Source organism: Lachnellula hyalina (genome assembly GCF_007821495.1).
Source record: "Lachnellula hyalina strain CBS 185.66 chromosome Unknown contig00152, whole genome shotgun sequence".
NCBI lineage: Eukaryota > Fungi > Ascomycota > Leotiomycetes > Helotiales > Lachnaceae > Lachnellula > Lachnellula hyalina.
In genome coordinates this window covers 28143-43339 of record NW_022157266.1, presented here as the reverse complement: position 1 = coordinate 43339, position 15197 = coordinate 28143, and the positions used below count along the sequence as shown (strand labels likewise).

The 15197-nt window shown below is 47.4% G+C and overlaps 2 protein-coding genes across 2 annotated transcripts; both read left to right on the top strand.

The window, feature by feature from the left end:
• Positions 1-10438: 10438 nt before the first annotated feature.
• On the top strand, positions 10439-12087 carry nrd1_1 (Negative regulator of differentiation; the record flags this gene model as incomplete). Its single annotated transcript, XM_031152945.1, has 8 exons — positions 10439-10494; positions 10605-10614; positions 10672-10749; positions 10804-10825; positions 10884-10936; positions 11002-11511; positions 11560-11813; positions 11862-12087. The coding sequence occupies 8 exons, from the start codon at positions 10439-10441 to the stop codon at positions 12085-12087; spliced, it is 1209 nt and encodes a 402-aa protein (XP_031002763.1).
• Positions 12088-12703: 616 nt separating this feature from the next.
• GPR89 (Golgi pH regulator) lies at positions 12704-14314 on the top strand (the record flags this gene model as incomplete). The annotated part of the gene is made up of 1 exon (XM_031152944.1): positions 12704-14314. One exon carries the CDS (start codon positions 12704-12706, stop codon positions 14312-14314), a length of 1611 nt encoding a protein of 536 aa, XP_031002758.1.
• Positions 14315-15197: the final 883 nt, after the last annotated feature.

Below are 15197 nucleotides of genomic sequence, written 5' to 3'. Positions count from 1 at the left end.
GCGCAACCTAAGAAGCTAATCTAGGGAGCTACTCCTCTGATAAGAAGGAATGTCGAAATGCAAAGAGCAGATGATCATTGATGTACTACCAGATCTGAGGTAGTTTCACCCAATTTTGGCACTCGAGGTCTTTACTCTTCAGTGTAGTGCCAAGGCACAGTCCACCCTTTCCATGGAGCATTTAAATTGGGAAGAGCAAGAAACTATCTTCTTTATCCATCGCTTTTGGAAGCCAGTGGGGTCGAAGTAAGGTACGAGACATCTCCCCTGGAATGAGAGAATGACGCGCGAAAAAGGACACCAGCCCGGGCATTTGCTCTTCTTGGCAGAAGCACTTGCCTCTTTTGCGGAGGAATTGGGGGTGATTAATTAGTAATTGTCTTATCGTTGAAAGATCAGATCAGAGCTTGGTCTGTTTGCCAAATCGAGAAGGAAGCTCGCAGGTACGGAATATATCGAAGTACAGGTGTCCGAGCCTACTGTAGGGCGAGGGCGAAGGCGAAGTTCATCTAGGCTTTCGGTGGGGGTCCGGCATTCAACCGTTGGACGGCGCCTGCCCTGCCCTACCCCTTTACTAGCCGCTAGACCACATTTGGGGGTAACCTATAATCTGCTATCACGTCGTATCCGCCCTGTGTTCATAATTCTGTAGAGTCTGAGCATTTATATCGCATACGATAGAATTCGGCGGCCTAGACATTCATAGTGAGATTGAAATATTCTGAATAATGGCCAAGTGCGATGTACAGATTCATCTGATGTGCCGCTGTCAGTCATGGAACTTTCGGCTCAGGTACAAGTGCGAAGATAGTGGAGTGGATCTTCAAGTGCCGATCGCCAAGCCCAAAGGGACTCCCTAGCACCTTCATTCGCGCCTCCTTTAAGCATCCTATCGGAGCAAAACTCTTTAAAAGCTATGCTTTTGCTCCAATGAAAAGCTTCAGAGAGGTCAGCAAGGGATAATATACTTTAAAGTAAATACAAATACTTCTCTACTCGCTTGTGGCGTTGCCAATTACCGGTCTTTCATACGAGGACATCGCAGATCAAGCAGCTTTTGGCAGGCCGCAGACAGGTAGGCTATCAGGATAATTACATCTCTGCGTCCATCCATCCATCCATCTCTCCATCTCTAAGGGTCACCGTCGCACGATAAGAGGATACGAAATATCCATTGGCCATCGCCTCGAGCTTGACGTTCTTAGTAGGACCAGCGAAAATCAGTCTCCGCGAACAAATGCATGTCATCGTAGCGGTGGTGAGAATACCGCAGCAGCAAGGCCTCAAAGACTGGAGATTTCATTCTATCTTCATGGTCCTGGCAGGAAGGGTAGCACCGTAGGAGGAATATATAGAGGTAGAGTGCTTCTCATTTTCATCAAGTCTCAATGTACCACTCCGCCTGGCAGATGACTTGGCATACGTTGCTGCCCGCTTTTTCTGTGCACCGTGAGAAGGGATACCTGCCTACAGATCTCTACCCAGATCTCACGGCCTCACGTCTTTCTACGCGACAGCCCAAGTGCCAAAGATCCCTTCGCATAACATTTAATCTGCTCATCCCATTCAGTCTTCGCATCTGGATTAATATCCGCCCCATATCTCGCAGCAATATTTATACAAGCCACTATCCTCGCATACAGTCCCGTATCCTTCTGTGCACCTTTAATGCTAGCCTTGGTTGCAACATCCAGCACGCTCTTGCCGCAGCTGGTTCGCGCGTTTACGTTGGCGTGGTTTGCCAATAACACTTCGAATGCTGCAGTTTTGCCTAGTCGCACGGCTATGTGTAGTGCTGTCTCACCTCTACGGTTACGTCGGTGGACGTTGGCGCCGTTTGAGATTAGAAGTTGAAGCACTTCAGTAGTAGTGCTGCGGTCAGTTGGAGATGGAACAAGATATTTGAGAAAAGCCATGAGGGGCGTGTGGCCAGTGAGGTCATAACTGTTCACGTCGACTCCTGCGGCACAGAGGCCCTTGACGGTGTCCAAAATGTACTTGTTCTGTGTGATGCTGTCTTGCTGTTGGTACTTGCGCTTCAACCTGTTGGACACACTATTGTCGCAATTGTATGCTAGGCATGACTCTGCTAGACAGTGCAATCCATTTCCTCCCAAATATTCCTCGTCGGGATGGCCATTTAAGCAATGGTTGACTATGGTACGTAATTGGTGGTGGGTGCAAAGAACGCTCTTCTCGGAGACCATCTGATGATTCTCTGGCGCCTTGTACCAATCCCCGGAAGGTTTGAGATGAATTAACTCTGTTATTTTTACATGCCGATCAACATCAACAATGTGCTGATCCTGCTTCGTAGCCTGAGCCTGTAGCTGCAAGTCAACTGTGCGGCCACGAAAGTCTCTTTCGGGCGGTTTGCACATAGCAGTCAGATCTATGCAGTCAAAAGCTGCAGCGATAGTATCCGAGTGCATTCAATACTGGGTCAAGACATGCCATAATGTTTGGCCGTAGTCATCGACGTGAAGGAAATTGAAACTTTGAATCTGGAGAGCAAAGAAAAGCTCGTGGAAATCTTCCGCTCCTCCATGGTATATGTCTTGAGTGTGTCCATTAAACGCCACCGGGTTCAAAACATGCATAAAAGTCTGGCCCGCAGCATTCAGAGCGTGCACGTTGACGCCTTTATGAATAAGCCACATCATAATTACACTCCCTGCTCCGTGACGTGCTGCGGTATGGAGAAGTGTGTCGTGGAACATATCGACCTGGTTTAGAGTCGCATCGGTCAATTTCGATGCTGCCTGTTTCTGTGAGAGAGGTGTATCGTCGCCGTCTTGCCAAGCTCTCACTGGTAGACGAACAATACGGTGTGAATCAGGCTCTGACAGTTGACAAACCTGGCATGTCGAGGCCCTCGGATCTCCCCGACGTAAATTGCGGCAGCAATTACTAGCCTTTGTTGGAGCGAATACTGATACTTGCTCGGGGTCGGAACTCAATATTTCGAACTCTGGTTCTGGAGGAATCAAGCCAAGACTGACCAAAAAGGACGCCATACCATTTTCAGAAGATATGGATAGGCGTTCATTATCGGTCAAGATCTGAACCTCTGGTATCAAGGGGGCTAGGTTTGAAGTCTCGTCAGATGATTCGAGACCGCGATTAAGATCTCGAAGTGCTTCTTGGAAATAGCGCTTTTCTTTTCGCAGGCGGTCGACAGTCAAGTTGTCAGCTAGTGTTGGCACTATGGACTCAATTGTGGGCTCATTCCCATTCTCCCACTGGGTAACGAATTCCATTTGATCATCAGCCTCTTCTTCCGTGACTTGGGTGGCGATGCTATGCCAAAGGGGGTCATTGCGTAGTAGCTTCTGCGAACGTTTCAGTCTGAGGGGCCATTTTGAACGCTGGAGGCTTGTAGACTTTGAAGCATTAACGCCCTGGAGTGACGACCATGAGATTCGTTGAGAGCTGGAAGAAGAGGCTGTTGTCTTTGAACAATTACTAGCAATCGATCCAATTGAAAGTTTTCTCTTGACAAAGAGCATAGTGCGAAGAGCCGCGGATGAATAACTCGTCAATTGTTGATCATCCTTTGTAGCTCTAGAAGCCATGCGGCGCTCTAGACTTTCGAAACTTGCAAAGCTTGAGCGCTGAATGCGAATGGCTGGTTCAGGCGCATAATCTGGTGGGGCTTTCGTGGAAGAGCCAGCTTTATTCAAAGCAAATTTTCGTAATTCTTCCTCGTAATCATGTGTCGATGGCTGAGGCATCCCCAAGTCTAAGTAGGCGCTGCTATATTCTGAGATTTGACGAGATTCCATAGTGCGATGCTCAAGAGGTCGATTGATCTCAGTGATCGGCGCAAGTGGCTCGAGATTATTAATAGATTGTTTGTTTTCTTTGAGATTTATCTTCAGATTGAAGGATTGTTTAATTCTTTCTTGGGCTTCATTCTCATCTGTTGGCCGAAAGATGTTCGGCCGATCCCCGAGATAATTGCTGAGTTTGTCTTGGGCATGGCGTTTCCTAATAATATGACACAAGTATTAACTTTCACATAGCCTTAGCTGGTAAGCAAACGAGCTTAAACTTACTCAAATCTGAGTTTATCATCACGCATAACGACTGGTATATCGTTGATATTGACGGTAGTCATCTGCTGCAACCGTACAAATTGGCGTTCTTTTGATGGGGTTCATTGAACCGGAAGGGGCCCTCTCTTTCCGCCTTTCTTTCTTCCTTTGCCCTTGGTGGATTGTGTGGGAAGCGGAGGAAGGGGTCTGTTTGGAGCATCACCGTCGACAGCCGTGATTAGGATAGTACCGGTAATTCTCGTAGCGGATGATGGTATTGTATGACTGTCGTAATTGGTAGCATTGTCGGAGACACATGCGGCAAAGGTCGTGGAGGTCGACTCTGAAATGATGTCTCCAGATAATGACTCTGGGTGAGGTTGCTGGATTGTATTCATGGCCAGAGCCTCGCCTTCCTATTCCGCGAGGGACAAAAAGAAAGAACCCACGATGCACCACCACACTACAGGCGTACTGAGCTTGTTACAATGCTATGACCATGTCCTGCACCGCATCTGGTAGAGTTTAACTCTAGTAGGAGGGTGGGAAGAATTGAAAGTTTCGCTGAGAGAAAGTCATTAAAAAGAAGGGTTTCGAGGCACCACTTGAGAGGGTGTATGAAGTAGTAGCATTGTGATTGGAGTATCCTACATAGTTCAGAGACAAGGATACATCGGGGCTTTCGATGGGCGCAAAAGGACAATCCTTCAAGGCAAAGTTGCATGGCGGAAATTCGAAACGCAACTCGTGCGTTGTCAAGGCTTTTTCCAGCAAGGCTGACTGACATTTATCTTATGTCCCAGCCGTCGTGTTGGTGCAAGGGGTGAGGAGCCAATTAAAACGCTCTCATTATGTGCACTTGATAGATCTAGTCCTTGTCGTTGATACGGCGACTTCAGGGGTAACGAAGGTCAGGTCACCAACTACCAGGACGGCACAGGGGCATGATTCTCCCTCCCCGGCAATGAAATGATTCATTGCCGTCCCCCCCCCCCAAGTCTTCTGTTGCACACTTCTCCTCCCTTCTACGCATAGACTTGCAGGTGACAGATCTTACTCGCCAACCTGAGTATTACCCGCTTCGCGGCTCACCATGAGATCTTGGGATTCGGGATGCTGCATGACTTTCTCCTTCCCTCAGCCGCACAATACAACCTTGCTTTACTTCTCTCTAAGTCTTGCCTTTTAACCTTTTGATCATCTTTATCTTTTTGCGGGCATGTGCCCCTATTCCCCGTTTCGCCGCGTCTTTCTCGCCTCCTTTGCTTCACCTAATATCCACGTCTCTTTCTATGCAGGATAGAGTCTTCCATCCCTGCACTTGCATTTTCATCGTGCACTTCTATCTTGCACTTTCATTATGCGCTTTCATCTTGCACTTCCATATCTTGCACTTCCATATCTTGCACTTTCATTATGCGCTTTCATCTTGCACTTCCATATCTTGCACTTCCATATCTTGCACTTCCATATCTTGCACTTCCATATCTTGCACTTCCATATCTACCACAACTAGACCTTCTCCATATCCCATATTATAAAGACCCCTAAACATCTCAAAATGCAATTGAACCCAATCCTATTACCCTCAGCCCATATTCCACTCCAACCAACCCTTCACACTATCATCTATAACAACGTTAACATCCCCACCCATACAAGCCCATCTACCACGTGACCAAAATGCCCAGTAACTCCCCCCTTCTCCCTCATCTTCCGTTCTCCATCCGATACGACCTTACCTATCATTCCCCAGCTAACCACAAGCCCAGACAACAGAAATTCCAACCACCAAAAGAAAGCAACCAAAACCACCGAATCCAAGCAAAGAATCGCGGGTTTCGAACAAAGTGAAACCCCCGCGTCTTCTTTCCATCGCCAGAATTCAAACAGCGAAGCCGATGTGATAGCGGAAGCTCGGATACGCATGGCAAGAGAGAATGAGAAATTTGATGTCAGGTTTTATGGGGAGAGAAAGGCAACAGAGAAGTTGTAGATTGTGCCATCAGTCATGTGGCTGTCTACTGATGCGCGCGGCTGTTGATCAGATCTCGTAAGTAGACTGTGTACTAAACGCATGCCGTAAGTATATTATATCAGAAAGATTCTAATGGAAAAACTAGACCTGCGATATACTGTACACGTTTTTGTATATTTATCTGTTTGCTTTCCGAAATCGATTCATGAGCGAAATCTAGAACATCTTTGCTGAGCTGGAAGGGGTGGTCTGGTCGCAAGTTGCATCAGTATCGGAACACGCACAGTCCATGGCGCTGACAGCATCATTAAATTCGGTACAATTCATATGTAAATCAAGTCTATCCAGCATATGCATTCAAAACATCCGATATCTGCTACTACCTATGTGCAAGTGCAAGTGGTTCCCTAAGAAAGTTATCCCATTCAACCTATGAACTCCACTCAAAGCTGTTCTCAAAGCTATCTTACTTGCCCATCACAATCATCGCTCCTTTTCCTAAACAACTACTCACTCAAGCCCAAACTCAGGACCCCATTTCTCATACCTGCTTACATCCACACCTGCAGCAGCAGGCTTCACGCCATTAACCAACGCAAAGAAATCAGCAGCCCCCAACTCGGGCTCCAAGAGCATCGCAGCGGGAACCTTGGTCCATTTCATAGGCATGGCGCCCGATTCATATGGGTTGCACGGCGTGAGTTTCTCGACTCCGTCTGCTGTGACGACCTACAAGAGCACAATGTTATTAGCAATCAAATATTCCCTTTCCCTATATACCAAGTGAGGATAAACCTACTTGACGGAAATGCGTAGCCGAACTCAACTTCTTCACCGGAACCATAATAACCTCCTCGACAACCTCAAAGATCTCCCCCGCGCTCAATCCCTCGCTCATGCGGCCCAGTCTCGCGTAATCCGCTGGTCCCATCTGGCACAGCGTATCTGCAACGCCGTGGCCGAACATGGCTGTACGAGTCATTTCATCGGGGAGCGGGACGTAGACTTTCGATTGGAATCTCTTGCGGAGAGTAAGGTCGAGTGCCCAGGGTGCGGTGGTAGAGGCAAAGAGGAGGATGGTGGGTGATGCGTTGATTTGGAGAAGGAGGGCTGATTTGAGGGGGCCGTTGGGGATGGAGTCGAGGGCGGAGAGGAAGAGGAGGGTTGGGGTTGTGGCGCGTGCGCGTTCGAAAACTGTTTTGATGATTCTGGGGGTGTTAGTGTGGGAGTTCTAAGGCGGGATGCGATTGCTTACCTTTCGGCTTCGTTGTTCCATTTGGAGACTATGTCTTTGCAGTTAATGCTCAGGAACGTGCATCCGACATCAGCTGCGACAGCTTCGGCTATGTAGCTTTTTCCTGTCTTTGGGGGTCCATACAACAATACTCTGTATCGAATTAGCTTCATCTCGAGAATTAAGAAAGTTGCTTACCCCTTTCTCGCCTTTCGCTTGCCTCTGAAAAGGTGTGGCAACTTCATAGGCAGGATTACTGTTTCTTGAATATCTTCCTTGGCTTTGTCCAAACCGACAACTTCATCCCACTTCACGGTCGAGATTTCAGTAGTGATGACGACTTCCAATAATTCCGCAAACTCCTCCTCGGAAAGTGGTTTTGACCTAGTCTTGATCTGGGGTGGTGTTGGGGTCCCTATGTGCAGGTTCGATATATCAAGAAGATCATCAACAACGTCGTGAATCTTGCTAGACATAGCAGCAACAGGAGATAGATCAGCGTCCAGGATTTCCAGCAAGATTTCCGTCTCCTCAGTTGTCCAGGCTGGGTCTTCGCATGTAAGTGATCTCCCATTCAACTGTTGTTTGAGAGTTAAAACATGACCAGGATCATAGCACTGGTTTCCCCAGCCAATGTAACACTTTTGGCAGATGTCGAAATCTCCGTTCCCGCAGATATCGCAATGGTAGAAGACACCGACTATGAGATCTTTGCAACTGTCGCAGGAGTAGCCTACGCCGTCATCGAAATAGACGGGGTTGTTCCACAAGGAGATGTTACTCCTGAGAACCACTCCCTTCTCTCCTTTCTCGTTGATAGCTGAGTACCAAGCATCAACGTCGCGTCGAACATTCATCAGGGTCTCCCCTTTCTTGAAACTCAACTCGTGGGCGTCGGTACCTTCGTATGATCGGAGAGGACGGCCGAGAAACTCATCAGGGGCAAGGATCAGAGGCTTCAATTCCTTCTTGGGGCCACTAATAGATAATATTGCAGGATGTACCGAGGGCGGACTTGAAATATGCGAGGTAGGAGTTCTTCCTTCTGTGACTTCGCACATGAGTTCATCTGTCAACCATCCCGATGGCTTGATATTCCAGGAATAGCTAGTTTCGACCTGTCCATTAGAGTATGGAACTTCGCGCGTCCATACAAGAAAGTATTGCGTATTATCCCACTGACATAAACTTGACGCTTTACCCAACGCCCATCCATCGGTGTGCTTGTCAGCCAGGATCCTCTGGAGTTCGTCAGATAGGCCGTCTGAGAATATTTGGCCCGCACTTGATACAGCTAGGAAGCCATCGGCGCCGAAGAACACAAACTCCAATGCGGACATCTGTCTGCCTGGACCAGCGTTGATGAAAATGGATGCAAGCTCGTGGAAAGAGTCTGGAAACTTCCCTACAGTTGAGAGACGAACGCTAGAATCAGCCAATTAGCATACTTCACAATTTGCTTGATCTCATACCACAACAAAGCTTAAGCTGAACGCGGAAGTACATACCTTCCATCGATATACGAAACGAAGTAGCCACCATCAGGTGCAAAGCTCATAAAGTCTACTTCTTGGACAGGCTCGCCTGTAGCATTAACTGCAATCGCCGTGTCGGTCTCGAGATTTGGGTCCGGGCTTCGAAGAACTGGAGTACCTGCTCACCAATTAGTCTTTGGAGTATTCCCAAGAAGTATCTTCTTTACCTTCGGCGCCCTGTAAGCTAAAATAATGAAGTCCATTTCGCGCAACTGCGAACCACCGAATTGTAAATCCTGTAAAGGTATCGTCTTCAAAGTGAGGAGCATAGGATCTAGGTAACTTTTGGCTTTTGAGAAGTTAGTTCTATAGCCAAAATTAAGTTCAAGGGGATTCCGTACCAGGCTCTCCACGCATTATTCCCCACTGCCCAAGAATTCTCAGTGGGGCCAAAGAGCAAAAATGCGCCTGACATCCTCAGTAATTTATATTTTGTATCGACGCGATTATTGAGGAAAGGAAATGTTGTTAGTGGGATATTCGAGGGATTGTAAAGAACGGGTAGATAATGCTGATTACAAGCCGCAAAGTCGACCGTCAGTATATATAAGAACAATCTGAACCCTCATAATCAGACAGCTGAGCTCGACTGCAGGACACCACACATTGAGCGGAGTTCTACAAATACATTTACCCAATAACATTTTGAGCAAGAAAGCTCGCCGTCTCAAATAACATTGTGACAGGGATGATTGTAAGCTTAAGAAAAAGCGTCGGCCGATAGGCTATTGGTCAGTAAGGCGAGAGGTTCAGCTGGGGAACTTCTTACTCAGCACTACACTTGAATGACTACTCAGCCTGTTTATTTGCCCTGTGAAGGAACTTATTCATCAATACGGTGTCTCCGTCAACAATAAGACAACATTGTTGTTAAGCCTGTCATCTTGATGGCGGGCAAGTGGCGGCTGTACGATGACCCTCGACTAGGATAACTTGAAACCACATAAAAACTTGTAAAAAAGAGAAAAATGGAGGCGGTTGCAAATGATATGAGGCTGTAGCTTTTCTACACCAAGTGACAGTGTCAAGTATAAAAACATGATAAGAATATCAAAGCAGTTGATGAGTAATCACGTGATTACTATGTAAGCTGATTGCTTTGCTCCCCGAAGACTCTTCCCATTAGCTTTGGGTAAAGGCTCCAAGCGATATAACCAAACGTCAAAGGCTTGACTGGTGAAAAGAAAAGGCCCTGCCTCCAATTCCATAGAGTCCACAACCAGACAGCTGGTCCTCTGAAGCATCGAACGTCACGGCTTTCTTTGGCGGGTAATGCGACGAATGGCTAACGATCCGCCTCATCTGACTCAGGTTCTCTCCCACCATTGCACACAGCTTTCAACGTGATTATCTGAATGGAAAATGATGTTGTGGTGGATGAATGGGAGGTAGAACAAAAGGGTATCTGTACCTAGCCTAGACAGAAAAGGGGGGCGCTTGGGGTAACTCCGTCTGTGCATGTCCAAGCGTTCATAGTTCCATTGTATAAAGTTGCGTTACGAGCTAATCCAGCGCTAAAAGTATAAGCGAGGCTTGGCATATACGCTTTTTATGGAAAGAGGATTCATGCATCTTGACATTTCCCTTCTTTTTCAAGGGCCTGTGAAGAACACCCCGATACAAAATTTGCATCTGCATTCTTGTGTTGCCCAGTATGGCCACCGGTACTGTGACGCTCGATGCAGCGTATTTCGAGACTTTGCTACGAAGGTAAGACCCCGGCAGAGATATGTTTTAGGCCGTGTTGGGACCGCGGTGCACCAAAGATCGCAGAAGTACAATAGGTATTACAATTGCTAATAGTTACCCCACAACAATAGAGCACAATTTGTACGTCCAACTTCGGCTGTAGCATTTGTTCACTATCCTGACTTCTCTTGAATTCAGCATACAACTGGTATTGATCTTACGACTCCGCTGAATGTACCAACGGTGACAATACCCAAGACCAACCATGATAGCCTTGTACAGAGCCTCCAACAACCCTTGATCAATGAATTTCGCTGACAGTATTTTTAGTTGGCAATTTCCCGTCAATATGGTATATACATGCCTGCGTTGCAGACCTAGCCACAAACGTTGGTTAATTTGATTCACAGCCAACCTCAAACGCAACCTCTACAGAGGTGGTATCGCCGAGGAAACTCTTGATGTCAGTTTGATCCTTTTCTCTCTTTCTAGCTGCTTTGTATTTCTCAATGCTAATCTTTACGTTAGATTCTGATTCGGGATGATTCGGTCGCGACCCAAAATGATGAATCGACAACACATGACGAAGAGAGTGCGGCCTTCTTAAGCCAACAACCCCTCTCGAGCGCACAAGGGAATGGGGGACAAGACTACACCTTTGGACGGAATGCGAATTATACCCCCCGAAATACCAACGGCAACGGGTTCCATAGCCATTCGCAGACAAATGATGATATTCCATATATGCCGGATGGTCCAGACTGCTTTTATGATGGAGGAATTGGCAACAATGAATCACAGCCAAAATCCCAACGTCAACAATTCAAAAAGTCCGCCAAGCGAACTGTGCAGCTTGCTAACCTGGCTGAATCGACTACCCACCAAGATATCGTAGATGCGGTAAGAGGAGGCATGCTGTTAGACATCTATCTCCGGATCCATGATCGTACAGCAAGTGTTTCTTTCTTGGAGGAGGCTCAGGCCTCTGACTTTTTCCGACATGTGAAGCGTCATGACTTGTATATTCGAGGCAAGAGGGTATGTGCTTTTGCATTTACTAAATGGCCGTTTGCTCATGCGTTGTAGGTTGAGATTCGGTGGAACGACCGTCAATTTATCCTGCCGGGTCATGTTGCTAACAAGATTGCTATTGGTGCAACGAGAAACCTCGTCATCCAAAACCGCACTGCAAGACACACCGAGGAAGCAATTCGGGACGACCTCGAGCATATCCATAATCTCGTTGTCGTCAAGGTAGCTTTCAGCGACAATAATGTTTATATCTCCACAAACTCAGTCCACAATGCCATGTTCGCTCGAACATGCATGATGAGTCGGTCGTAAGTGCTGTGTTTCGAGATTTTGACAATAATTCTGACAATAAATAGTACCTACAAGGGCTCCAAGATTGAGTGGGACAGCGACGAATGTGCTGCACCCCTCGAGAGGCCTCAGCAATTCCGCCAAGAGACAGCCGCTCCTAGGAAGAAAGACGCACCAGTGATGAACCGGTTTCAACTTCTGAACATGGACGACGACGATGAGGATGGCGAGCACGATACCAGCGTTCTCTCATTCCCAACCACAATTACTGCCACTAGCGTTTATGCTTGAACTACCTCATGGGGAGTGTTTGGCTCCATGGCTCTTTGCTTGATTTGACTATGGTCTCTAGCGTGTCATCCTGGCGCCTTTGTTATTTTACGGTGGCTGTTTTTGACCGTCAAGGATGCTATATTTGGCGTTAGCTAGCGTACATGTATTACCGGACACAGATTGTGGGGAGTTATATGCAGATACCCCGGGTCTACTTTGTTAATACCTATACCCCACAAATTTGCACTTGGCTGTATCCGGCTGGTTTGTTTTCTGGAGTTGTACAGGACAAAGACATATTGTAGATCCTACAGAGCTATGGGAATTGGGACATGCAAAAGCCTGTGGATAGCAGCAACTTATATGAACAAAGAAAAAGTCTACTTTACTACGCCTTGGGATAATTAATGCTTTGTTTCAATGTTTGCCCCTAAAATATGCAACACCCCTTGAATAGTGGGACCATATGATAAGCAGCTTATCAAAAGTGACGAAGTTCAGGAACGACCAGGTTTCAATCCCCACACCAAGCCACCCTACCCGCCTTCATCCGTACAGATTGTTAACATCTTCGCCTTATAGAGAGTGCAATGCGATCGCGAGCCATAGAATCTGCTCCGGCACCAACACTAACATGCTTCCCACCGACAAATGCGAAGAAGACGCCTGCAGCATGCCAGGCCACCATAGCCAAAACCGCGCTCTGAGCTCTACATCCCTCTCCACAATCGTCATTTCCTCCACCCCCTTCATCCTCACTTTCCTCGTCGTCAGCTTCGCTGTCCTTCATAAGCTTTTCCCTGCCGTAGCTGGACTCCAGCAAGCCAAAGACGACAACGACCATTACCTACCCAGCGATGCGCCTTCCGGCTTGCGACAGAAGCATGCCGAGCATGACAAGAAGACGGCGAGGAGGAGGGTCATCGCTATTGCGTTCTCGGTGACTATAGCGCTTGCTGCTGTGCTGACGGAATTGATACTGTGCGAGATCTCGAATACGCTGAATCCTGTGGCAAGGGCATTCGCGCTCAAGGCAGTTGTTCCAACGCTGCTGCTTTTGCTGGTTGTACTCATACCTTTTCTCGAACTACAGTCTATTGTGTCTGGATCCGGGTGGAGCTTTCAAAAGACGGAGAATGGAAAGATACCTAGGACGGCATGGCTGCTACAATTTCTGTTGTTTGCCGGGTGGCTCACGGGGTTTTGGTGGCTTGGGAAAGGTATCCCGGGGACTTATATACATACAATGGCTTCACAGCCTGGAAAGGGATTGAGTGAGGCATGTCTGGAAAGAGTTGGGATCATTGGTATATCATTGATGGCTCTACTGTCGGGCTTCGCAGCGGTATCGAACCCATGGCAGACATTCGGAGCAAAGCCTCGGCCGGTCACAGAGGCAGATGTCTCTCGAAAGCAGGCAGGACTGAATGCTACAAACGATATGTTGGCAGCTAAGAGAAGTCGTCTACGTGCCCTTCAGCGTAAAGTCAAGGATACGCCAACAGAAGGCTTCATGACCAAAGTAATCGGCACAATCCGCGGAACAGCCGATACCCAAGAACTCAAAGCCCTGGAGCTCGAAATATCAGGCCTCTCCTCCATGGCCGTAAGCCTCTCCACCTCCCTTTCCCTCCTCCAATCTCGCCTCGTATCCACCCAACGAGCCGCCTCTCCATCTGGAAAACTCCTCTTCGTCCCCGCCTCCTACGCCTTCTCCCTCTACTGCATCTACCGCATCATCACCACATCCCTAACCACCCTCCGACACATTCTGTTCCCATCCCCGGATTCCAAAGCCTTTACATCTTCCACAACAGATCCTATAAATCGCATCTTGTCCATGTTCGCAAAACACGTCGATCCAACACTCGATCAATTAGCATGGAGCCGCCAAATCTCCTTCCTACTTTCCGGAATCATACTTCTCGCGTCTTTCAACAGCGTGCTTCAGACTTTCCACATGATCACCAAACTCTCTCCTTCACTACTATACCAAGCACAAGCGAACCTCGCGCTCATTATTGCGCAGATTAGCGCGACGTATGTAATTTCCAGCGCGTTGTTACTTAGGAGTAATCTACCCACGGAAATGAAGAGTGTGGTTAGTGAAGCGTTGGGAAGTCCGTTGGAACCGGGGTTTGTGGAAAGATGGTTTGATGGCTGGTTTTTGTTGGCTAGTCTTGTGACGGCGGCTGGGATTTATGTAGGGAGGAAACTTGGGGGGTTTGGCGGGGACTGGGGATGATTGGGGATGAGTATGAGGGGGATGTTGAGATGGGTCAGAAAAGGTCGTGAGTTGTTTTGATAAGGAGTTTTGCATTTGTTGGTGTTTCGGAAACGGGCGGGTACGGATGGGATGGGATGGGACACTGGATGACTAGGATGGGATGAAAGACCTCTTGATGAGGTTATGAATTGATATAGATATCTGGATATGTATGAGTGGAAAAGAAACTACATTTATCCTCAATCAGTAAACGTGGCAGCCAATCATATGAATTCGAGCTTGACTGATGAATGAATGGCCTGGTTTCCACGAGCCATGTCAGGGGGGGATTTCCTACCTAGCCTATACTATTTAAGCACCCTTGCGAAGCTGACTGAACGGATGATTTGAATTGACAGCAAGTCGCTTTTAACAGCAGATTTAGACAAAGCCACTACTCTGTGTACCGGTAGCCTCGAAATCGATGCTATAAAATCAGGGCTGTTCTTTTAGCATTATTTGTTTCCATAGGCGTCGCTAACTAATAGAAGCTTCAGAGACCATGTCGTCGCTTCTACTCTGATTCTCTGACTTGCTTGGCTCGTGAGACCTTCCCCTATTCGATTGGTATTTATACTAGCATAGACCTTGAAATAGATTCCGCTTGAATTAGCTCCTGATAGATTTTGCTTTCACTCACGGATTTCTAATGCTAGGAACTTAGGTTGCAAGCTATAAGACTTCGCTATTGTGCATTGATCATGATCCGTCTTCCAAAAAGCTATTGTCAGCCTTTCTGCGACATGTGCCAGCTAATTCCTTCAAGCAAAACCCATCCTACATATCGACTTCAACTTCAACTTCATCTTTAATTCACCACTTCCAAGTTGAAAGTTTCAACTTTAAAAGACAAATGCTCCGA